Source organism: Buteo buteo, chromosome 11 (assembly GCF_964188355.1).
Source record: "Buteo buteo chromosome 11, bButBut1.hap1.1, whole genome shotgun sequence".
NCBI lineage: Eukaryota > Metazoa > Chordata > Aves > Accipitriformes > Accipitridae > Buteo > Buteo buteo.
In genome coordinates, this window is record NC_134181.1 from 23,652,821 (window position 1) to 23,678,067 (window position 25,247).

General features: G+C 49.5%; 2 protein-coding genes across 5 annotated transcripts; one reads left to right on the plus strand and one right to left on the minus strand.

The window, feature by feature from the left end:
* Positions 1 to 310: 310 nt before the first annotated feature.
* Positions 311 to 6,817, minus strand: LOC142036870 (uromodulin-like). The gene is made up of 9 exons (XM_075040576.1): positions 6,804 to 6,817; positions 5,822 to 5,888; positions 5,109 to 5,276; positions 4,121 to 4,326; positions 3,332 to 3,492; positions 2,520 to 2,765; positions 1,689 to 1,848; positions 1,106 to 1,250; positions 311 to 449 (listed from the first exon to the last, which is right to left on the minus strand). Exons 1-9 carry the CDS (start codon positions 6,804 to 6,806, stop codon positions 349 to 351), a joined length of 1,257 nt encoding a protein of 418 aa, XP_074896677.1. The 5' UTR covers positions 6,807 to 6,817; the 3' UTR covers positions 311 to 348.
* A 1,284-nt stretch (positions 6,818 to 8,101) lies between these two features.
* DRC7 (dynein regulatory complex subunit 7) lies at positions 8,102 to 24,172 on the plus strand. Of its 4 annotated transcripts, none has more exons than XM_075040572.1 (18): positions 8,102 to 8,195; positions 8,998 to 9,152; positions 9,561 to 9,735; positions 10,617 to 10,742; positions 11,909 to 12,103; positions 12,433 to 12,594; positions 12,902 to 13,120; positions 13,793 to 13,921; positions 14,852 to 14,927; positions 15,440 to 15,568; positions 16,427 to 16,555; positions 17,201 to 17,427; positions 18,277 to 18,492; positions 19,587 to 19,697; positions 20,764 to 20,874; positions 21,930 to 22,124; positions 22,619 to 22,758; positions 22,902 to 24,172. In XM_075040572.1, the coding sequence occupies exons 2-18, from the start codon at positions 9,016 to 9,018 to the stop codon at positions 22,990 to 22,992; spliced, it is 2,568 nt and encodes an 855-aa protein (XP_074896673.1). In that variant the 5' UTR covers positions 8,102 to 8,195; positions 8,998 to 9,015; the 3' UTR covers positions 22,993 to 24,172. The 4 variants fall into 4 exon arrangements, with proteins under 4 accessions (XP_074896673.1, XP_074896675.1, XP_074896674.1 ...); XM_075040574.1 differs by having other exon boundaries at positions 21,933 to 22,124; XM_075040573.1 differs by having other exon boundaries at positions 14,855 to 14,927.
* Positions 24,173 to 25,247: the final 1,075 nt, after the last annotated feature.

Here is a 25,247-nt window from a genome sequence, read left to right on the forward strand (position 1 = left end):
TTCTCTGCTAATGCTACATCTGTGTCAGAACCATACAAAGTCCAGCTTTGGTGGGCGGGTATCTAGTGTGGGTACATCTGTCTCCCCACATGCCTGGGTGACTCTCTGGGGAGGAGGAAAAGAGGAGGAAGGAACCTCCCATCCCTAGCACATGTTTTGAGTCTAGGGAGCATGGGCCAGGAGGGGATGAGAAGGTCCTAGGGATGCTACAGGGAACAGAAACACTCTGATGTGACTCATCCTTCAAGCACCGTTTGCATCCAACCATCACCTTCCCAAAAAAACCCTGTAAAGACACAGGCAAGAGCCTCTCTGCTACTGGCACATTTATTTGGAAACAGAAGTTTTCTACACTGTTCGCCGCCTCGCACTGACAGCCGCAGCAGTCACGGTGAGCACACCAAGCGCGCACAGCAGGATGAGGGCCCCGGGGAGCCATGGGTTGGGTCCTGAAGAAGAGGAGAAAGGTTGGTTACACATCTGGGTCCCCTGAGCCAGTGCTGAGCCCTGGCACAGCATCTTCTGACTGGGGGCAGATTCAGGGAAGGTCATGTCCTGTGAAGGGTAAGAGCCACCGGAGCTGGGGCTACTTTGGGGCCCTGAGGGCACTAACAGGACTTGGTCATGCCAATCTGCCTCACCTGCAGCCTCCACCCACACCTGCTGCCCAGGGGCTCCATTTAGCTCAGCAATCATGCCTGGTCTGAGCTATGCTGTAGGTGGGCTTGCCCCCAACCCCAGTCCTGGACTGCTGCTTGGATCTCCTATATTGACCTTGGTGCTCAAAAGAAGCCTGCCTTGCTGGGTTGATGCAGAGGTGCAGCGTGAAAACCCAGCCTTCCCTGCTGCACCGACAGCCTTCTGGCTTCTAGTCCCTTCCCGTTCAGCTCCCCTGGTCAGCCCAACCTGTGCCTGGTTCGGAGCCGCTCACACAGAGTTGACCTCTCTGTGCTGGTTTGGCTTCTGGAGCACAACATGCATGGCCATGACACCTGAAAGACTCCACGCTTCTGTGCAGGGCAGCCCTCTTTAATAACCGAGCATTGCCTAGACAGTTGCAAGGGTCTGTGAGCTGCTCCTGCCCTCCCTGGAGTGACATACATACCCCCCAGGTCCTGTTGGTCAGTCCTGGAATGGTGGGTCTCTGCTCCCAAGGAAGGAGCAGCCAGCAGGTGGATGGGTCCGTAGGAGACAATCTTATTGTAGTCATCCACCAGCGCCCGTTTGCTCCTCCAGTGCCTGGGGCATTGCTGTCAACAAAGCCAAGGGAAGAGTGATGGGACCAGAGGGCAGGGGAGAAGCCTGCTCCAGGCGGCAAGAGCTGTCCTGCTGGTCTGTCCCTGGCAGAGGCACAATTAGGGCTGCAGCCTGGGAGCAGTCAAGACCCCAGAGCATGAGAGGAGCTGGTTCCTCAAGGACCTTAGTCTGCTTCTCCCCAAGTCCTAGCGTAAACGTCTCCTCCTGCAAATATCCAACAGACAGAGGGAAGAGGGAGAGGAGCTCTCTGGTCAGTTCAAGCCCTCGTACCTTTAGTTCAAGGTGCCGGGGTGAACTCCTGCTGCTGGGAGGTGTTTGTTGTGCTGAGGCACCCGAAACCAGAGCAGAGCCCCTTCTCCAAACAGCAGGCCAAGGGAAGGGGGATCCCCCTCTCTGGCCAGGGCGCAGTGCAGACCACCAGGAGAGCTCACCTTGACACAGGGCTCCGGGTCATCAGGGAGACACAGCCGGACACGGCAGTGCAGGAACACCTCAGGGTAACCAACAAACTGAAACATCTGGAAGCTGAACTTGGCAGTAGTGCTCTCTCCAATGGCGTTCAGGTATGTCACTGTCTCGTCACGGGGACACCTAGGACACAATGGCCGAGTCAGCAGGTGGCAAATGAGGGGGAACGTCTCAGCCTAGGACACCTGAGCACACAGGGACTGGATGCAGCCCTCAAGCTTTGCTGAACAGGACTTTTTCTGTCTCGGTGCTGGTGGGGATGCCCTTCCTTGGCACCCTGTGTTGTGCCCAGCTCAGGGAGGAGCTGCCACCAGCACAGGAGCTGACTCGTGTCTTGCTCTGTGGAGCCACAGCTGCTCTGCAGGGGTGGACTGAGCCTGGCTGTGGCTCCCACTTCCTGGATATCCACATTACTGGCTTTAGCTTGGCTGCAGCCACCTCTAACACAAGCTCTTCAGCAGAAACATCTCTGCACATCCCAGCAAGGTCTCTCATCTCCCCTCCTTGCCGTTTGCCTCCACACCTGATCAGGAGCAATGCTAGAGGGAAGGCAGTACTATTGGCAGCAGAGCAGGGTCAGAAGAGGGGGGTCAGTTCAGAGTGGTTATGGGGGCTCATCTATGGGGCTGTTCCACCTATTCAGTGATGCTGTCCACCATAGGTTCCACCTGTGAGCAATGATGGTGTCATTGCTTGTTGCTCCCTCACAGCAACCTGTCCTTAGCACCCAGGAAAGAGATGTGACTGTGTTCATGGTGCAAGGAGACCAGATGCGCTAGGTGCACTCCACTCACCCCTTCTCAATGAGCTCGTGCCGCACATCCTGGTAGGGATCTGCGCTTGGTGTGGCCCAGCAATCCTCAACACTCAGCAGGAAGTACTTGAGCTGGTGCTGTCCTTCTATCTTCAGCAGGACATAGAGCGTGTCTGTGACGGGGATGGCTGCGGTCGGCAGCTGATAGGGCTGGAGGTAGGAGGGGGTCTTGTACAGTCTCATGCTGACATTGAAGTGTCCTTCTCTGACCACGAACTGCACCAGCCTGAGAGGAGAGGAGGAGAGCTCGTGAGCAGAACGAGAAGGCAGGAAGGATTTAGTGCAAGTCAGGCCACTGGCGCAGGTGCACGGATGCTGGATGTGCCTCTGCTCCCAGGTGGAGCCTTGTGAGAGCCAGGCCCCGAGCTGCCTCCTGGCTGGTACATCTGCACTGTGTGTGGACAGAAGCAAGGAGCTCCAGGGCTTCCCACTGACCGGCTGGCCATTGAGGACTATGAGAGAGACAACCCAGGGGGTCCTAACCTGCACCTCCACAGGGGCCTGGTGGGGGCATCTTCCAGTTCCCACCCTTTATTTTTTGGATAGTTGGTTTTAAGCAGTGAGGATAGGGGAAAAGTAGATTGTGTATGCTCTTCTGGCTCTGTCCGAGGCCCAAACCTCGTGTTGAAAAACCATATTGGGAAGAGAAAGGGAGGCACCCTCATATGGCATTGCTGTCAGAGCTCTCTAGTAGCTCCCCAGCGCCTTTGCAGATCACCTCACTGAAGGCGTCTATTTTTCTGCAAGCTCAAAGATACCATGTCAGCAGCAAGGTGAAGAGGGACTACTCACTTGTCAACAGCAGTGAGAGCGAAGGGCAGTTTCACCACATGCTCGTAGGCATAGACGCAGGAGAAATGCACCTCCAGCTGAAAACTCCGGGAGATCACACCCCCGTGCACTTCCTGCTCTGACTCAATGACGTTGGAGTACGACACGTGGGAGCTGTTTTGCTGGAATGACACAGATATCAAGTCTCCAGACCACGTCTAAGTCCATACACAGAGCTCCAAGCTCCGGTTCAGATGGTGCAACTCGGCTACAGCTGCTCCAGGCCTCCTGGATATCTGCAGGGGTTTTTGCTCAAGCCCTGTGTCCAGGGGCTACTGGCAATCATCACCGGAGGAGGCAGGAGTCAGCATAGTGACCACAGGTGAGGGCCCTCCTGTGTAATGCAGAGCTGGAGCACTGGTTCCTCTGCACCGTCCCTGACCCATGAATCAAGTGAGGGATCAAGGGGCTATAGCCAGGGCTGCAGAGCTCAGAGGATACCGGCAGAAAGTTGAGGGCTGTTATCAGCTAGTAAAGAGCACACAGAGACTTCCATGCTCTGCTGAATAAGACAAGATGTGCTGCCAGCAGGGGTTTGGTGGAGGCAGAAGAGCTTTCTGACAGCTCCCAGGGAAGAACCCAGGAACAACCTGCCGCCTCAGCCCCCAGCCTTCCAAGGGGAACGAGAACTTTACAGCACCCAGATAAAAAGGAAAAGCCTCTGGGGCCTTTCCCTTGCTGTCCCCACTCAGCATGTCTGCTCCTCTCATGGCTTCAGAGCTATGCAGAGAGGCTCTCCTGGATCCTCACCTGAATTATTGATCCACAGGCAGTGTGGTTTTCACCTGTGAGAGTGGCTGCAAAAAACGGCTCACCCGCTTCTTCCCTTTCTGAGACCTTGCATGCCTGGTTCTTCAAGTGGACAAGCTCCTGAGGGATTTTCAAGAGTTCAAACACCTCCTTCCTCACCATCATCTTCATGTGCTCTTCCTCGCAGGCCAGCTTCAGTACCACATCTGGGGGAAAAAGCCATCTGCAATAGCAATAAGGAAGAAGCCTGAAGGAGCCCTAGGTCAGCTACAGGATGGCACAGTCCCACTGAGCTCAACAGACCCTCATCCCAGCCTTGTTGGAGGCTGCTGGTAGGGCTCTTCAGAGACACTGGACAAAAGACAAACCTTTGGGAACAAGCAGAAGTTAGTGTGGGTCTGCCATTTTTTACTGGTTGCCTAAGACCTGCACAAGCCCATGGCTGCCACTACTCTGAACAGACACAGTCCTTAGGCTCAAGACATCAAAGGCAGATGTCGTGGGTCTGGCCCCTTTCGAGGGCTGTCTACAGAATCACTGCAGTCTGCCAAGGGCACCAGACAGGGATAGTAATCCTCTCTTTCAGATGAAGAAGACACAGGTTTTGGCCAGTCTCTCGAAGGAGCCTTCACTGTAGCTGTGCTGGAGTGCGTGTGGTTGTGCTGAGACTGCGAGGCAACTGTGCTCTGCAGCATGCCCTGCTGCCCTGACACAGCTCCACCACAGCATGGCTTCTTGACAGCTGAGGTTTCCTTCTTAAGGGAATTAAGACATATGGGGAGGAAGGAAATGGCCTGGACTGGGTCTTGTGCCAACGTGTAGTCAGGATGTGGTGGTGGGGAATGCACCTGAACCAGGAGCTGGGACATGCTCCTGGACCCTGCAGCGGAGAGCAGTGGTAAGTAACATCAGTGCACCGTGCCCACCGCCCTTCCCTCTGGTGCCCGTGGACAGACTGGGGAGGGCTCACCAGCATCCCCAGCTCTACCTTGGCAGAATGTCCCTGTGAAGCCTGGTTTGCAGCTGCAAACTGGTCTGTCCTCCATCACCTGGCAGGCCCCCTGGTGCTGGCACGGATTTGGCAGGCAAGCGTCCAGGCTCCTCTTGAGATGGAGGGCAACCCCTCGCCTCAGGCCATGAGGGCTCGCCAGCTCACCTGCAGCAAAGGAAAGGTGAATAAGCTGAAACGCAGCAAGAATATCTCCCCTACAAGAGATGCAAGAGGGAACTTGCCCCATGGTTTGAAGCCCTGCACAGCTCTCAAGGACTGAGATCTTGCCTAAAGCCAGAGCAGGCACATCTAAGGAAGACCCTGCCACCTCTGCTTGCCTGGGAGGATGTCACTGAGAGCCTGGGAGACCTCCTCAGCATGGCCGTAATCTGGATCAGAGCTATAGAGCCTGCCACCAGCTAGCAAGGAGAGTGGTGGCATGTCACAGCACCTCTGCCCTCTCCACAGGTCATATGCCGTACATGGCTGGGATGGAGAGCCTGTGGTTTCTGCCTATTTGGCCAGCTCTTGCACCCCAGTTCCTGTCCCACTCCCCTCCCCCCCCCGAGCCTTGCTCTGTTGTACTCCCTTAGCAGCCTTCAGCAGTGCCCTGAATGAGGAACCTGGACACAGATCAGGTGAGGGTTTGACCTCTCCTTTCCATACTACCTGTCTGTAACCCAGCACGGACAGTGTACAGGGACACTCACTCTTGTTGCCTTTGCAGCCAGCCAGGCAGAGGGCAGAAACGAGCAGCAAACATCTCACAGTCCTTTCCTGTAAAAACAAGCAGGCTCTGGGTAACTCAGGTTTTTAGCACGCTCGCTGGAGATGTTTGCAGTCATTCAGAAAGAGCCAACCCTCAAGCATGGGTGCGATAATTTCTGTACTGTTTTTCCTCCAAAAACTCTAGGTTCGACGGCACAAAGTAATTTCCTATCCCAAAGGGCCAGATCAGCAACGTCTCCCCCCTGCAGGCTAATACAAGGGTCAAATTTAGGTAGCTATTCCAGAAAAAGGGGGTGGGAGAAACCAGACCTTGGACCTGCAGGGATGTGCTGACAGTGATAAAGCCACATTTCAGTAAGAACAGGCACTTTGAGTAAAAACCGCACTGCAGAAGCATCAGTCCAGGCTCCCTGAAGAGGAAAGGAGTTTCTCTCTTCCGTCCTCCCACTACAGCTCTTTTGAAGAGTTAGGATTTGCAAAAGGATCCTTGCTTTTCCAGTAACCCATATCCATAACAAGGAGACAACAGGAAAAAAAAAACCCCAAAGCCTTCAACACAACTAAAATTAATGCCACAAAGCCACAGATTAAGTCGATCTCCCCTGTTGGTACAGATAATGGATTTCTTTAGGGAAATTAATGGCACGGTGCTGGGTGAGCCCTGGACACTGGAGCCTCCTTATCAGAGATGTGGATGTGAGTCAGCCAGCGCTAGTGGCTGGAGCAAATGCTCTGCTGCCCCTCTGCCCTGCAGATGCACTGACATTGGGGCAAAGCCAATGCCAAAAGCCCCACTCTGGTCTGGCAGCACGTCGTGTACCCCCTCCACCCGACGCCGAGCAGCTGCAACCACCAGACCTCCGGACAAGGAGGGTTTATTCCCTGCTCTGCTCCTCATTCGCTGCAGCAGTCCTGAGAGATCCCACCAGCATTAAGATCTCACCTTGTTCTCATCCCACTTACCATCTCCAGGCCACTCTATGCTCCTCCACCCACCGTTGCCCTGGGTCACTCTCGTGCTCGCCGCCGCGTGCCTTATATTGCCTTCCGGCAGCTCATCCTTCTCCCCCACACAAACATGCTGCCCCCGCGATTGCACAAGAGCCAGTTTAGCATCCTTCTGCAGCGGCTGGGGAGGAAAGGACTCTGCGAAAGTCCATCCTCCAGGACGGACTTTCTGATTAGCCGACAGCTCGTGAACGCTGACCCAATTCATGGCCCTGATGGGATCCCAAACAGGGGGAGTATCTGCAAAATCCCTGGGGAATCTGGGGTTTTGGGCATCCAACTGTTTTTGTGGTACCTGCTTTTGACGCAGCAATAACAGCAGATACCACAGCGGCACATGCGAAGGCCAGATAACTGTGTGTACTGGATACACGCAGTTTTGCAACCACAATGTACATTTGCTTCGGCTGTTTTTTTAAAGACTTCTGACATTTAAGATCTGGTCAGAAGTACTAGTGAGAGATGGAGGGCTGAGGGCTTGGTCTTACCGTGCTTTGTTTGGGAAACAGTAACCAGCTGTGAATAGCAATAATCACTCAAAGTGATGCTTCTTGATATACATTGACTATAGTCCATGCATCCTCAGAGCTTTAACTGCTACAGTCACCATAACATAGCAGCAAATGTGAACATCTGTCCATCTAGGTTTTTTCCTAACCACAACGAAAACCAGAAAACAAGTATTTAGCACCTGACCCTGCTCACAGCCTAATGTACTACCAATTTAAAAAAAAAAAAAAAAAAGCCTCCTGTCATCTCCTGCTGCCAGCTTTTGGGTGAGAATATCTGCTTTCCATTATGTGTGTTTTACAAAGCAATTAACTGGGACAGAAGCTTGCACAGACTCACTTAGAGATGCAAAGGCAGTGCAGCAGCCCCCAGGCTTAGAAGGATGAGGAGGGCTCTTTGGGTTGGTTTTTTCAAAGAGAGCGAAACTCGTGGGTTTCTCTGAGGGCCTGGTGGGAAAGCCTTCCTGTGGCGGGCAGGCTTTGGCTGCTTCCTCCTCATTTTGCCCCAAAATTCTTCTGGACGGAGGGGGCTGCCACCAGAAAGGCGCTCTCTCCCCGGGCGGCAGGGGGGCGGCTGTCGGGAGCTTCCAGCCAGGGAGACGCTCAGGCCAGCGGGATGGGCGCCTGAGGAGCCCCGGCGGGCAGCCCGGGGCCTGGGGGTGGCCTGCGGCCTTGGGGAGGGGGGCGGGGGGAGCCTCTGGGAGAGGCCGGGGTAGGCCCTAGGGGGAGGCCGGGGTAGGCGCCGGGGGGAGGCCCGGGGGAGGCAGCAGGCCCCCGGCGCGGCCCCAAGCCGCCTGTGCGGCGGGCGTTGCCATGGTGCGTGGGCCCGGCGGAGACGGTGAGGCCGGGGGAGGCGGCGGCGGCGGCGGGAGAGGGAGGGCAGGGGAGCAGCAGCTGCAGCCTAGCCGTCCTTGAGGAGTGTGGGGCTGAAGGGGCGGCGGGGGCGGGAGGCTGTCGGGGTGGTGCGGAGGCCGGGGAGCGGTGCTGGGCCCCGGGACACCCCCCCTCCCGCTGCCCCCCCCCCCCGTGCAAGGTCTGTGCCTCCCTTCTCGCTGTCTGCTCCTCACGAGGTCAGCCCGACCGCAGGGAAGGGGAAACAAGCAGCCCCCGACCTCCCTGAGGTGTAAATAAATAATATAAGCAGCCCTGTGCCCTTGGAGGCTGCTGACTCTGCTGCGAAATGTCCCCTTCCCTTCAAGGCCGCTGAGCGGGCGGCCAGGCTCAGTGCAGCCCGCTGGCTCTGGCGCGGGCCATCGGCAGGTGCCCAGCGGCTTTCCAGAGCTGCTTCCCGGCCAGCAGCAGCCCAGGCAGGACGGAGGACGTGGCATTTACACGAGTACAGGAACTGGGGGGGCACACCGCAATCAGAGACTGAATGTGGGGATGTGCTGTGCCCTGCCAAGGCAGGCTCCCCCGTTCTGCCATCTGCCCTGTGCTCAAGGGTGTCCAGGAACTTGCAGCCACTTACTTACTAAGCCCAGCCCAAACTCAAATTCAGTGCTCACCCTTTACTGTCACGCTTCTGGCTGCCTCAGCCGTGCTCATATACTAAATCACTGTGGCCAGCATGCGAGTGTTTCTGTGTTGCTGTGTATCTGGGTTCCAGCCCTGAATTCACCCTGGTGCATGCATTTCTGTAGTGCCCCAGAGGAGGCAGAATGGAGGTCCTGGAGGAGAAGGAGGAAGAGGAGCAAACAGAAGGAGAAGAGCTGAAGGCTTTGGAGATAAGTGATAACCTCCAGGATGTGGAGATGACGGTGCCTATGGAGCAAGTCTGCGTCCCAAGTGATGTACCGTAAGTCACGTGTGTCTGTCAGTTACTGGGATGAGCAGAGACGGTCCTTTTGGGGTTCATGGGGAGATTGTACATGTGTGGATGGCACGTGTGGTCCCCTTGCACAGCAAAGGGACCTGGTGTGTTTGTCCAAGAGTGGGCACGTGTGAGTAAGATAACTCACTTCATTGTACATTCATTCCATGCTGTCTCATGTCACTATATAAAGATCCCCTGAGCCTCTGTGTATATGTCAGCTTGCCATCACTCCAGAGGAGCTTGGCTATGTCAAAATCATATTCTTGGATATGATCCTCATTTTTGCCCTGGGAAACAGAGAGCCCCTGCCATGTTTTGATAGCTGGTCATCTTGCCCAAATTGCTCCTGGCTTATTACCTGTGTCTGTCTGCCTCCTTCTACCCTGGAAGTGATTTTGACTGGAGCTCCATTGACACATCCCAGTTACCATCCTCGTACAAGACAAATTCCCCGAAGGAAAAGAAGCTGCTGCACATCGCTGACCATTTCCTCCAGCAGTACACTCACCTCTGCCCCGACCGCAAGCTGCTCTTCCTCCACCCAGTCAACGAGTGTGGCGTGGAGGTATGGGGTGGTGTGGGGCTGGGCCATAGTGCAGGGGGCACTCAGCTTCCATAGTGTTGAATGCTGGGGAAGGACAGCAGCCCTTCCTGCCCTCCCTTCTGACCAAAGGGAATGGGAACCCATTTGCTGTGCCCACAGCACCCTGAGCAGGCACACAGCACCCTGGGAACACCCCAGCTGTCCAAATCCACAAGCGTGTTGTACCTCGCACATGGTGGTGGTGCCATGTAGGCTGCAGGCAGCTTGCAGCCCTGCAGCATGATGCTTAGGAAACAGGAAAGACCACAGAAACATAAAGGAAAGTAAAAGAAACACATGAAATAGCTAAAGCTCAGGCTCAGTCACAGATATGGAGTCTGGATCCAGCATTAGGTCTTATTCTGAACTTCACAGAAGTTACAGGGAAGGAAGTAAATGTGGAAGTTTGTGGTCTGGTTTTGTTTAGGACTGGGCCCAAGCTGCACAACTGTTGTCTAGTTCTGGACCTGATGCTCCCCAGGCATCTGAAATGGCTACTTTGGACCAGCTTTCCCCAACATTTATTACATGATTAACATGCAAGGCAAAAAATCCTGGAGGATGTAAAAGCTGGAAAGGGCAGTAGCTATTTGTCTTGCTTGAAAACTAAGAGAACAACTGGCTCGCATCTGTAATGTGTCTGAGATGAGCTTCAAGTTTTAGCCACAGACAAGCAGATGGCTTTTCAACCCCATGCAGTTTCTGTGTCGGAACAGATGAGGAGCATTACTGACGCTGTTGATATGCTCTAGGGAGGTCCTGAATGTGAGCTGCAACATCCAAGGGCAGTCTGAAGGTGGCTTTGGAGAGGACACTCTGCCAGGCATCTCTTGGCTAACCAAAGTCCTCTTGTGGCCCTACAGAAGTTTGTGAGCACAACAATAAGGCCAACACTGCTGCCTTATACAGAGCTGTACCACTGGGATGGCTGTGCCAGCTTTGTCTCTGATTACCTCACCATGGAGCCCCTCAAGTCTCCTATCACACCGGTAAGAAAGGGGCTGCAGTCCCATCAGAAACATAATGGAGGTGACAGAAGGGCCTCTCAGCAGGACACAATGTAGAAACCCCAGTGGCTGGGATTACAAAGGTCTTTGACTCCTCCATCATCCCCTCATTACTTAGGCAACCCCCCAATTTTCCCAGGCCCTGTGCGCTCTGGACCGACCTGTAATCCCAGTACATGCACGGTGTTGTACCTGTCAAGCAATTAAGGACCATTTCTACAAGATTGGGCCTGATCCCAAATGTCACCCCATATGACCAGCTGGTCTGCTGTGGGTTGCAATGGCTGACAAGCTTCCCCTCCAAAGGCCAAGATGCCTTGGAACAAAGGAGCATATGAAGCCCAGGGGATGATGCTTGACCTCAGTGACCCATTCCTAGGGGCTTTAGACATTTCTATCCTAATTTTCGGGTATTTTGGGGTGGCTGAAGGGGTGATGCCAGAGTTCGGGCAAGTTCTTGGCTGGTGTGAATCAGCTAAGGCAAGGGGAGCACACTCTGCTAGCAAAGACTGCTGATGCCCTGCAGAGTGCCCCAAACAATCTCTGCCAGCTCCATGCTGGCCAAGTGTGTCCCAGGAGTTCCAGGGTCTCAAGAGGAACTCTGGCACTTTGCGACCACAGAGAATGTCTCTCCATTTAGCAGACAGAGACTGCCTTGATCACCTAAGGTGATGTCTGAGATCTGGGAGCAGATTATGTAGAAACTCTCTATATGCAGTATGTGCGTATTGATCCCTTTGCTTGCTCACTGGTGAGGGCCAGAAGGGAATATGTTCCCTCCTTTGAACTATAATTTAGCTTATGGGTCTTTTGCTTTGAAACATTGCAAACAGACCAGCTAGAGATGGAGGTAAGCCCCACTCCAGAGTTGTGGTTAGTGTTAGGTTTTCAGCAATTTGATGAGCTTGTCCTGCCCATCTCTCCCTATGGTTAAATTTGTCACCAGATTTGGCATCAGAATTTCCCCACATCACTTTGGAGAGGACTTTTTGGGTCTGTGGCTTGTATAGGAATTTTATGTAACAGATTCCCTATGGGTGCAGAGCCCAGGGACATGGGCAATGCCCTCTCTCTCTCTTGCTCTCTGCCTGGTGCATGTTTCAGCTTCACAAGACAAACACTGTGAACATGCATCTCTCTCTTTCAAGCCTAGTTCGCTCTATTCCCCAACCACCATCCTGAAATACCAGAAAGGGAACTGCTTTGACTTCAGTGTGCTGCTGTGCTCCATGCTAATCGGGGCTGGGTATGATGCCTACTGTGTGCACGGGTATGCCACCCACGAGATGTGCAGCCTGAATGAGACTCTGAAGCTGTGCCCACTTCTCAGGAAGCCACAGGAGGTGAGACGTACAGTGAGTGGGCAGGGAGAAGCCCCACATGCATGCTCAGCCTGTTCATTTCCAGTGAGCTCCAGAGTTGAGCTAGGGGGAACAGCTTCAGGTCCACACTAGGTTTCAGTCTGTACCAAGCAGGGGCCTCACCAAAGGGATCTTTTGAGTGATTTTCCACAGTTCCTTAAGAGGCCTCTTTGGCTTCACTGTATTCCTGCTCACTGGGTCCAATACTGCAAACTGCCAAGGGCTGGAAACTGGGAGGTACCTGTAAGCCACACATTTTCTCCCTTCTCTTGATCTCTGCTGGGTTTCACAGCAATACCCTGCTTTTGCAGAGGCAGGTACCAAAAGAGGGGATGAAGAAGAAGTCCAACAAGTACAGAGTTAAGCCCCCACCAGACCTGCAGAGCAAGTTTGAACTTCAGCAGGAGGCCAAGAAGGCAGCAGAAACTGAAGCTGCTCAAAAGAACAAGGAAAGAGAAGAGGAGGTGGTCACGGTGAGTTAGTGAGGTCCACCTCACTGTAGACTCCGGGAGCAAGAGCTGAGACACAGGTAATGGCTGACCAAAGAAAGGAGGTCACCACCCTCTGCCATGAAGTATGACACAACCCTGATCATGGCCATGATCACTTGGCCTCTGGGAACACAGTGTGTACTGGGTATGTACTACCTCACTCTTCTGAAGAGTGTTAAGGGCCTGCAGATCTTTAGAAATGGGCAGAGGAGAGAATAAGATTGCCACTGGGTTGGACTAAAGAGGCAATAAAATGGCAATAATTACTGCTCTGTCCTCTGTGCTACAGGAAGTGGAAAAGCCCAAGCGTGACCCTTTGTATGGCTTACGGGTGCACGCATGGGTTTTGGTTCTGTCTGGGAAGAGGGAGGTTCCTGAGACCTTCTTCATCAACCCCTTCACGGGAAACAGCCACAGCACCATGGATGAGCACTTCCTTGGGATTGAGAGTGTCTGGAACCACAGGAACTACTGGGTGAACATGCAGGACTGCTGGAACGGCTGCAAGGTAACAAGCCCTTAAGCATCCTGTGCCTGGGAGGGACAGTTGGGCTAACCTGAGTCCTGGGGAAGTCCAAGATCAGCAGTGATCCCAGTTGCCACTTACCATTCCCTATGTTAGCTCTGGTCATGTTGCTCAGATTACATAGACTCTGGAACTGCTCCAGGACATCCTAGACCCTGAGCTAGCAAATTAAACCCCTACAGTGCTAGAATATCAGCTTTTAAGGCTGGCTGAATGCTCATTCTCTCAAACAGCTTTTAAGGCAGAGGGTGTTTTGAGCCTGTCAGGCATGGCTCAAGGCAGGAAAGATCTTGATTAGGCTGCTCCCCAGCTGATACAAAGTCAGGGAGGCAAGGATCTGAGTTAGAGCAACTTGACGTTGGGGCCATGCATGGCCCAAGGAAGTATGCAGAAGCATTTCCAGCAACTTCTCATCTGCGGCAGAAGCACCATGAGGAAAAGGGTCTGCAGCCCTCTAGGCGGAGGGGCAGTCTTTGGGGTCCCACCAACCAGCCAAGGGCACCTCACTGACATCCAGGGTCTGTCTAGAGTCCTTTAACTCTCTGACACCCAGGCAGGTCCAGAGCACCGCAAACTTGCGGGAGCAGCATTCAGTTTAGTGTGAGGCCCTTGAGACTGCCCTGTAGTTCAGTGGGTTTCTTCCGTGTGGCCTAGGATCTCGTCTTTGACTTGGGTGACGCTATCCGCTGGGAAATTATGCTTTCAAGAAGCAACAAGCCTCTTCAGCTGCTCTCAGATGCTGAGGAGGAAAAGGAATTGTCTGACAGGGACACAGATGACATGGTGAGTGACCCAAATGATGGCTCTCATGCAGTGGGGATGCTGTATTGAACTGGTGTGTTTGCAGGCCTGCCTGCCTGCCTGCTGCCCTCTCCAGGTCAGATCACTATTGCTTTAGCTAGGTTTTGGTTGGCACTTTAGATTCCTTCTCAATCTTGAATAGTTCTGATGCTTTTTGAAGCAGGACCCCAAGTGGTACTCTGGTGTCCTAAGTGGCTAGGGATCTCTGTAGGCCTCCAGTGCATTGACCTTTGGGATGAAATAATTTAAAAAAATAAAATCCAAACTGATTTTTTTCTGGACACTCTTTCTCTGCTGGTTGGCACCCTGCTCTCCTGGCTGCTAGGTGGAGTTGCCAACCAAATGTAGAAATGTATGTACTCTAATATACCAAAAAATGTTGTGTACTGGAAGCAAAAAATGGTATGCTGTCCTGGTGGTGGGAGAATGCAGCATGATAAAGCAGGCATTGTACCAGCACAGCAGGACGGAGGAACACCAATAACAGTACATTCCCTCCTGTTATCTACTCTCCTCAGCCTGTCCCCATAAACAGGAAGCAAAGCGCCCTCCACAGTCTACATAAAACAAGCTGGTCGTTGGTTTGAATGATGATTGTCACATTTGTCCCCTGTCCAGCATGAGTGTTAGCTGGAAGATCATTTCATTAGGCTTGAGTAGGGGTGTACTAGTGAGAGTGGGGGGATGCAATAAAGCTCTCCTTCCACGTGAACTGCAGCGTGCTGCTTGCCTCTGTCCTCAGGCTGTGTGTGACTGACACAGCTCTCATAACTGCGCCACTGTGTTCCCCAGGACCAGCGCAGCCTTGCACGAGCTGAGCTCTGATTGCTGCACCACATTCTCAAGAACCAAAATGCCTCCTGGCACAGTAAGAGAACCTGCCAAAAATGCAAATCTCTGCTTCTGTTTCAGCAGGAAAAGGGGGAAGAAGACATGAGTTTTGACATGCCACCATCGTGGGTAGCCCCAATTCAGATATCTCCCAGAGGTATGTATTCTTCCTTTGCCTTTTGTTTGCCCCCCAGCTAACCTTTTAGTAGATTTGGGACATTTGTTTATCTTACTCAAGAATTCTCCCTTCAGGATGGACAAGGTACAGCAGTGAAGGGCAGTAGATGAAGGCAGCAACAGCTATTGATTTGAATGCCTGCCCTCAGTGCACTGTCTCATCCTGGGTGGGAGCCCCCCAGCAGACAGACAGACACACACACAGTGTTTTCCTGCCAGCTGAATGATTTTGCCTGGGATGGACTTTCTGTTACCACTATGCACAAGGGACTGCCCCTGCATTATCAAATACCTCTTTTGGGAGAGAAAAGAGTTATTATACTATAACATTAGAGCACAACAGGCAGGGTCTGAACAGCTTTACTGGCAGCTGAACGCAATCAATAACTGCGTGGTTTCCCTTAGACCATGGTTTTCTCCCTCTTGAATTCTTTTTCCTTGGGCTGAGTACAAGGGAATCAATTTTTTTGACACCTCTCTTGCCCACTGCAGAGTTTGAGACCCGCTGTTCCCAGGGGAGGAAGGTGGTCCTGTACAAGAAAGCAAAACTGGAGAAATGGGCACCATACCTGAATGGAAATGGGCTGGTGAAACGCCTCACTGTCTACGCAGACTTAGACTGTAAGAGGGATGAGTGAACACACTCGATGCAGTGAGCAAACACAGCCTGGGGTGTGCTGATGGAAAGGGGGAGGTGGTCCCCTTTCTGCCAGAGTGTCTCTTGTGCTTTCTTATCCTCCTTTCACATTTGTGGGGGACTTAGCTACCACATCTTCAAACGCTTCATCTCGCTCCCTGTCTGACAAGCCCCAGAACTTCCCAGCATTGTTAGGGGTTCCTCCAAGAGTTTTAATCTGTTTTACACCCCAGCGGTGAGGCTGTTCAGTGTCGCAGGTCAGCTGCTCGGATTTTCAGTCTCCAGAGAAATGGAAGACTGGTTTGAATTTATCCAACAGTATCATTATTCCCATTGGTCTCGACAGGAGCCATAAAAAGGGGCAGCTACAGACTGTGGATATTTCTGTACTGGAAAGCATTATTCTTCAACAGCTGGTCCAGGAAACTGCAGATTCCTAACTGGACATACAGTGTCCTGTCCTCAGCGCTCTTGGGTAGTGTAATGCCCCTATCTCATTTCCCTTCCCTCCTGACACTATCATTAAGTATTTGGGATGGAATTTCTCTTGCCTAGCCATAGCCATCCGCCATGCCACCTTCTCCCCCTGAGCTGATTGCTTTAGTTCTTGTTGATGGAGAGGAATAAACCCTCTTAAGGTGTAATTCATCTACTCAAATGTAGACTAGGATTCATCTGCAAAATGCCGCTGTGCACAGGGCCAATTCCAGTGACTACGTGTTGTCTACTGCAGCTGTATCAGGAGCACAGGGTGCTTGCACAGCCACTGAGAGCTCATCAGATGAATCTTGCCACCTCAAACACAGTGATGTAAGGTTGTGAAACAGTTTGTCTCCTGCCAGGTACTGAAATAGTGGAGGTGAGGGAGTGGTTCAGAAACCGAGAAGACATGTTGGATATGAGAGAAGTGAATAAACAGACACAGCTGACCACAGAATACTTCAGCCCAGGACACCTCCTCGGTCTTAAAGGTATTCTAGCTCATCTGGGCAGTGACTGCAGCTGATGGGACTTATGTGAATCTCTTCTAGCAGTGGCAAAAGTTGGGGGGGCAGCAAACTTCTGGATGAATTGCCTAGATAAATAATGTGGTCTCCAGTGGAGAGTAGAGAATTGGGTTATTGTCTTCCAGTCCTGGACAGTGTTCCCCCCCAGCATAATGGAAGAAAAATACATACTTATCACATTTATAGGGTGATATAATTTACTTTTACTGGTAGATGTGATAGAGGTAGAAACTTTCTCCTTAGGATTATGTTGAGTCTCTCAGTGTTGTGCAGCTGGGGGAGAGAAAGTCCTGCATCAGATCTCTTGCTAAAGCAGCATTTCACCCCAAGAGGCTGTGCCCATTCCTGGTTTGGGAAGAGCAGGATCCAGGCTCCACTTGCTACTGCCTTATTGTGTAAGGAAGGCAGTGGTCTTGCAAAGCTGTCCTGCCGTCCTCAGGCTGTGGCATATTGATACACAGCAGTGAGGAGATAACATTCCCTTCTTACACTCACATACATTTGATTTATTGGTCACTGAAGAAAATGAGACTTTTCTGGACATGCTTGTGTTCACCGTATTATGGTTGCTAACTCTGAAAATGTATGCATTCTCTCTTATGTCCTTAGCTCACACCTATACGTCACTGGAACCAGAGACTGAACATACAATGGAGTTTTACAACGAGGCGCGAGTCGATGGCCTCCAGAAACGTGTTGAAAATGATAACGAGATAACGGAGTACTTTGTGGGGCGGGATGACTTCCTGCATGTTCGGCACATGGAGTTTGGCAAAAGAGGAAAGAAAATACACTTGGCTAGCACTAGAACTGACATTAACTCCCGGCCTATAGTGGTATGGCCAAGGCAGGAACAGAAAAATATCTGTCGCTGTGATATTTATACTATGCAAAACATACTGCCTAGGGCTTTAGGTTCATTTTCAGTGGGCACAGCCAAGGCAAATCTCCAGATGGGACGTCCAAGCCTTGTTCAGCTGCTGTGTCTCACAGTTGCTTGCCTGACAGAGAGCTACAGTATGACCAGTTGTCACAAACTGCATTGAGCAGCTAGAATGAAACTAGGAAACTAAGACTTGGAAAATGCATGTCACAGGAAAGAAAAAAAGCTTGACTATGATTTTGGAATGAAATTTTTACAAGACTCAAAACTAGTCAAATGGTTTAATGATGAAGTGTCCTATCACTGATTTGTTACAAGCAGGTAATCTACCTCTTCCTCTAGTCAGGACTGATTTGCAGAACAGGAGAGGGAGGAAATATGACATCTGGCAGTATGGCTCAGATGATTCACCTGCCAAGACAGAGCCATGCAGTGGCCTGCCTTTGGACTGGCACCCAACATGCTCCTTTTTCCTTCCCTATATTGAGGAATATGGGAAACTGTTGTGCTCCAAAATACCTTGCTTCCTGCAGTTCCCTTGGGCAGGGATGCATCCCAAGCTAACTTTTGAGCTTGGGGAGCATACTCAGCTCCACAAATAGGAGACCTCTGTATTGCTTTAAGCAGCTTTGTACTTTTTTTCTCAGGCAAAGAACAGTAGGACCATGGGCCAAGAGATGCCATTGTAGTCCAGGCAGAAAAGCCCAATTTTAACCTTGGGTTTTTACCCAACTCTGCAAATCTTGCCAGTTTTATGTTGTCTAACCTGCTTCCATCTCTTTTTTTTTTTCCACCCCCACAGCAAATCAAGGAGTGTTTTCACAGAAACCTAGAAAAGCCTGCTGATGAAGATGTAGCAGAACGTATCTTCCTGATCACAGAGGAGACAATCCATCTGACATACCATCTCAAGGATAAATACATTACTGCCTCAAAGAAGGATTTCTTCAAAGCAGCAGACGAGGATAGGAAAGGAAATGAAATCGTCATGACCCCAGAAATGTGCATCACATACCAGGTATGGAGAAAAACTACTTATATCTTGAAGTTTTTCTAGATCACAAGACACAAAGAGAAGGTGAAATGTCAGTGGAAGAACTACAAGCATGACATATTCCATGCTGCCCCTCTGCTCCATCTGCATCCCTCCCTCACAGACAGCCTCCAAGGCTGACAATGCGAATGCCCCTGGAGATGCACTGCCATGCTGGAAGTGACTGGGCATGCAGGACATAGTGTAGCGTGAAAGGCTTGCTCTAGCTGTGCCTGAGGTCATCTTCCCAGACTTGGTCATCAGGCAATGTAGACGCAGCCACTGGCATCCTGCAAGATGCTCGTTCAGCAGCTGTTGGGCTTAGTCCTGTGGATTCATGGCAGGGAAGCTGAAATTTCCTCTGCTATTCTCTCTTGAAGAAGAGGCTACAGCAGAAAAGCAGGAGCAGGAGCTGGGTTCTAGCTCCAATTCTGCCATGGACTTCTTGGGTCACATCATTGCTTAAATCTCCCAGAGCTTGCCCTGCAGACGCAGAGCAAGATGCTGAGGCTTATTGCATTGCTGATAGATAGATAGCCTTAAATAAAAGATGTTCCCAAAAAAGTGGAGCGCTGTCATTAAGCCAGATTCTCTTATCCGGGGCGCAGGGTCACTCCACTAACATCATTGATGTGAGCCTGTAACCAGGGGCAAAAGTCTGCCAGTAAATTCTGCAGTGATGCTGCACAATTACACTTAGGAAAATCAAAAAGAGATTGCAAATACAGGATTATTTAATGTTATGCACATTTTTTTAAAGTTTCTATTTCCCATTGGGGAGAATACACAGAACACAATTGCTGGAGTGCCATCCTTTCATCTCTAACCCTGCAAAACCAGTTCCAACCATATAACAGTGGCATCAGCAAAGTGCGAAATGTGCCATCTGGCTCACATTACTGATGGATTCAAAATCAAAATGAAGTCTAATAAACTGTTGACCATGGGTTAGATGTTTCAGTGATGGAAATCAGTGTCACTATTGACTATAGCACAATTGTGCCAGTTTCTGTTAGCAGAGTACCTGGTCCGTGCACCCAGAGCAAGCTACTGTCTTTCACTAGCTTATCTGCTTCCAGGCGGGGTCCTCTGAAAAAGACAAGAAGCTGCTCCATCTGTACAAAGCGTTGCAGCAGCTAACAGAGGAAGAGAAACAGCTGAAGCAACAAGTCCGGCAATCTGAAGCAGAGGTAACAGGGAGGTGTCCACACTGTGTCAAAGTTGGTCAGGCATGGAACCAGTTTCAGCTGACTGGTTGCCAAAGCATCCTCAGCATAAACTGTGATAAAAATAAAACTCTAGTGTCACAAAGCTGGTCTCCATGCTGAATTATCAAGCTTGCAACTCAGCCATTGTTCTTACTCTTCATTCTCTGGGGGGGGAGACAGTTTTGGAGAGCAAATGACAGCATATGAATTGGGGCATCTGGAAACATGTCCGCCTTTTGCCTGGGAATGAGACCAAAAAGAAAGGATATTGTATGTAATGTTCTATCTAGTTGCTAGGCATTTCCAGGAAGTCCCATCTGAAATACTGAAGTGGCTTTTTATGGGAGCAACTGTAGGGAAATACTTCATAAAATATATTGCTTGTACTGCTAATCACACTGTGACTGGTTAACAAATCCATGTTCTTAGAAGTCTTTGTAATTACCTCATGATAAATACAACCATTCAGCAGATGGAGGCAAAGCTATTGGATTTTATTTTTTTTTAATGTTTTTGTGAGGAAGAGGAACCCCTGAAGGAGCTGGAGAGGGAATACTCAACTATATTAGCCCAGAATACTAGTAGTAATTAAGAACAAGATTGCAAAAGTCCATTTTTTTCCCCAGAAATTTGAAGCTAGTTCACTGTGACCTCATGAACTACCTTGCCAAATTTCTCAGTCTTGATGTATCAACGGACAAAATATTCACGTTGCTTGTGCTGTATATCCAGTTAAGACAAACAATAAGCCAAAGCTATCGGTGCAATTTCAAAAGTAGTGGCAAGACTGTGACTCCAGAAGAGCTTTCTTAACAGATAATATCAATAATTGTGTTAAAGAATTTGATACAGAACAGCAATCTAAAAATAAGACTGCTATCAGCTTGATGTGTCAGCAGGATATCAACATATTTGTATAGATCTTCTATATTTAACCTTATGCTACAGTTCTTGTATGCAGTATCTGCTCTGTTAGCAGGTCAAGCATGTAAAAGTACTGTCATTTTGTGGGAAAGCTGAGGGGTCTGTCTTCTGATTTTTTTGGAAGGTGTTAAATATTTTGAAGATCCGTGAGAATGAAGAAACCGCTGTTAAATTGACAGCTTCAATTTATAATACAGAGAGGAATGAAAAGAGAAGACAACAGTATGAAGCCATGGTAGGTAGACTTTGTTAATCCAGTATTTATTACATGTACACAAAGAAATCCAGAGTAAGCTGCTTCTCTCTGAGGAATTATCTCTGAAGAGCTTTAGTATCATTAAAATATACTGGGCCAAATCCCTAGCAGGTCTAAGTCAGCACAGCTTCAGTTGACTTCCTATGAAAATATAACATGATCATGCTATGACCTTCTGACTTTCTGGAAAAACCCACATCACAAAGAACGATTATTGTTTTATTTTGTTTAGTTAATAAAGAAAACAATTAACAAGGATTCGTTGATAATAGGGATTATGGGGGGAGTATGATAATGGATTCCAAGCTGCATCTTTCTAGCCAGGGCTTATTTTGTTAGGCAAATGTGCACTTCTTTGTGTGATATGAATCAGTTGTTTTCTTGGTTTTCATTATTACTTGTAAAGCCAATTTTGTTCCAGGATCTCTGTTGAGGAATTAATACCTTATGAATGTTCTGGACAAATAAAAAAAGATTCAAGAATAATTACTTGCAATTTTTCAAGATCTCCAAGATGCTTCCTGTAAATGGTTTTTAGACTGAGCTTTCCTGGATGGAGAGGTTATAAAAGGTGATATTAGCTTTTACATGCCAAACTTCTGGCATGAAACACAAGCAGGAGCAAAGATGGAAGAACCAGCTATTTGCCAGCCTACAAGCTGGTATCACTCAAAATACCCTGTCTTAATCTCTTTCTGTCCAAATACAAATGCATTTTATAGAGCCCTTCTTGCACCTCAGTGGATAACATGCTTTGTGTAAGAGACATCTCTACAATCAAGGAAATCAGGAGAAATGTTATAAAGGACAATAGAAAATAAATTACAGAATAAAAACCACATTAGGAAAGGGTTGGTATGCAAAGCTAATGCAAAGCAGTAGTTTTGATTAAACTATAGGAAAAAGAAACATTATTTCCTCTCAGGGGTAGGGAGTGGAGGAGTTTTGGCCTTTGCTTTTGTTTTGCTTTATCACAGGGTGTTTGGGGAAGCAGGTAAATGGGACCATGACTCTCTCTGTCCTTTCCCCTCCAGAAGAACACAATGGAGGATGAGCTTCTGGGACAAGAGGAACAGGATCTGGATTACTTGGCACCTTTCCTTATTCAAATTGGCCACAGAAAGAAAATGACCAAGGGGCAGGCCCTGCGTGTCAGAGATGACTGCCTGACTGATTTGAAGCATCGTCTCGTTGATAAAGCTAACATCATCCAGGCTCGCTTTGAAAAGGTATTCCCAGCCTTGCTCCAGGATGTGCATGTTACTGGAGTCTCTTCTGCACTGGCAGGAGGGTAACACACATCTCATTGTGACAGCAGGCAAGAAACAAACCTCCTTTGATTACTTTAAGAGAGCCATAAACATGCCTGTATATTTTTTTTTTGTCATTAGCGTGTGAAGATCAAAGAACAAAATAGCTCCAGGGTAAAGTTTAGTCCCTATCTCAATCAGAGCTGATTTGATTCTCCAGTGCTTCTTGAGTACAGTGAGGCAACATGTTCAGGTTTTGCTGCCTCTCTCTCTTCCACATGTTTTGATTCCCCTTGTTTTCTTGTTCAGTGAGACCTCATCTCAAACTTACTGCCTCCTATGAAAATAAACCAGCTCTGATTTGTGGTTTCCTTCATCTTGGCTCCCTGAACTTTGAGTTGCACTTTTGCATGCCTTTGTTCCTCACTGTCCTCTCAATTACCCTGACTTCTAGTTGCTCGCTCCCCTCACAGGCAGTGGAAGAGCTGCAGGAGAAGGACCAGTGGTTTCAGAAAAATCACAATCAGCTCAGCGCAGAGGAGGAGGATGACTTCCTCACCTGTTGCTCTGAAATTGCGTTTCGTATCCACATTCTAGCGCTGAGACTCAACAGGTATTGGGAATGACTGCCTAAGTAGTGTCCAGGGGTGGTCTATAAGTAAGCCCCCCAGGAACTTGGCACAGAAGCTATTTTGTAAAAAACTCTACTTGATATCCTGCTGCAGTTTTCCTCTGATATCCCCCTTCTTGTTCTAGGGAAAAGCAGACAGCGCCACAGAAATACCTTGCTCTTGAAGAGAAACTGCACAAGGATCCTCGCCTAGCTGAGTACCTTGGACATGCCTGATTTCTTTATTCCTTTGCACCAGACACTGGAAATCGGTGCTGAAGCCTGTTAGAAGCAGCCTGAAAAAAACATGGAAAGGTTTTCCTATTTGCCTGCAGTAAATCTTTCGTTATCATCAGATTCATGGAGATTTTAATGAACTTGTAGCATTCCACTCTCTTTCTTTTCCCTCTTTTGTTTTAAGGCCCATCTACAATTACATCAATTGTCCTCTTACACAATTTCCTCACGTTTAAGACTGAAGTCTGAATGAGACCTTAGCTTTAAGGTCTGCTTCTGAAGTTGCCACAAATTATGCATGCTGTATTGCAGGGCTTTTCTTCCCCAAACCTGCTCCCTAGCTGACATCAGGAGCAGGATTATTTGGGAATACTGGTTCTTTTCCAACATAATATTTTAATAAATTTGTAATTTAGTTTTATAAGTAGCACAAGCAAAGCTTTTGAACTTGTGAGTTCACAACAAATACAAGAATTCTTTGACCTCATTTAGAGCTCTCTAGTAACTACAAAACCCAGCAAAGACTAATACTCAAGTTGACAAACTTTGGATTTTAACATCTTTATTTTTCTCTTTGAATGTCTCCACTCACTATTCACAAATATTGGCGGACAGGGTAAAAAGTCAAGAGGAATCCAAAAAGCATTCCAAATCCAAGAAATTTTAGGTAATCGAGTGTTTTGGTTAATAAGCATTGCCTGAGATCCACAAATGGAAGTCAGCATGTGTGTGCCATGTATTGGTATTTATGCAAGTCCCTGAACCTGCTAGGAAACAATTTCTGATGTCACCTATAGTACATTAGGCACCGTGGATACTTACAGTGGTTCTACCTACAGTGCCCAACAGCTACAGTCTTCATGGAACAACTCTAATGATCACTCTCAACAAAGACTATACTGATTGCAGCTGGGGAAAGGCAGAAATGTATTTTGCTGTGATAGAGCAGAATAAGGGACATTACACCTGAAATACAGCATGAACCAGAGCAAATTAAACTGGTTTCATGGTAGCTGTCTACTTTAAATGCAATAGATACACTAAAGGGCTTTTGCAGAGAAATGCCCCCCCCAACTGTCTATTTTATTGCAACAAAGCTATTTTCTCTTGCGTTGTTTCTGTTACATACCATTAGCTTATTATGCCTAATCTGAATATCCTAGGTTATTAAAATATACCAAATTACCCTTATAGAGAGCCCATTAATTTAGGTGCCGCTTGAAGGATGCACTCCATTTTGGGCTCAGAAATAGAACAGAGAATTCAGCATCTTCCTGTGGGAGACAGTTGCAGTGTTTGACACCTACTGCTGCAAATCCCTGGGTCTGCCCGGGCCTCCCAGCTCCCAGTTTTGGAACTCTGAGATGTTTCACAACAGCACATGGTGTTCCAAGCTGTTGGACCACCACAGCAGCTGCGTATTTCACACAGTTTCTGACAGCTCTGTATCCCTCTATCAATGCTTGGCTAATGTGGCGACCTAGCACAGATAGAAACAAGCCAGGAAAGGGGAAAGCTCAGAAACAGCTCACTCTTTGAGATAAAGAGGTATTCAGATAAGAACACGCTACTGAAAAGGAACATCAGGAATTTCAAGAACTAGCCAAAACAATTTCCAAATCACAAGGACTGTGAACTGCTGAAGGCCTAGGGAGCTGGGGAGAAAGGAGACCCTAAGATCTCTGAACAGAAAGAAAAAAGGAGCAAGCCAGCCTGTGGATATGAACTCATCAGTGTTAGTTCAATACCAGAAAAGACACCAGAACAAATTAATTTAAAAATCCTTTTACAGGCACTAGGGACATAGCAGCTGCCAAAAAAAAAAAATCAGCTAATACATATTATCAAGGACTAGCATCAAACTAATTTGATTTCCTCTTTTGATGGAATAATTGGCTTCAGAGAGAGGGAGAAAAGTGCAGAAGAGACTCCACCTCAGCCAGGGTGTGAGAGCGCCCAGCACGGCTCCCCTGGGAGGAAAAACGACCCGTGGCCCCGGTGGGCCTGACTCGCCGGGGGGCAGCAGGAGTCAGAGGAGCTGGTGCCGGCGTTGCCTGGCAAAAAGATACAGATAAGACGGGGGGGGGGAAGGGGGGTGCGGGGCGGGAGCCAGGGCTGCGTCCGTGACACCCGGCGAGGGCAATCGCCTCCTGGAGATACACCGGCCACAGCCCGGGGCACAAGCGCCTCGCCGCCGGCGGGCCCTGAAGTAGCGAGCCTGGGAAGAGCCTCTCGGCCGCCCCCACGGAAGCTCC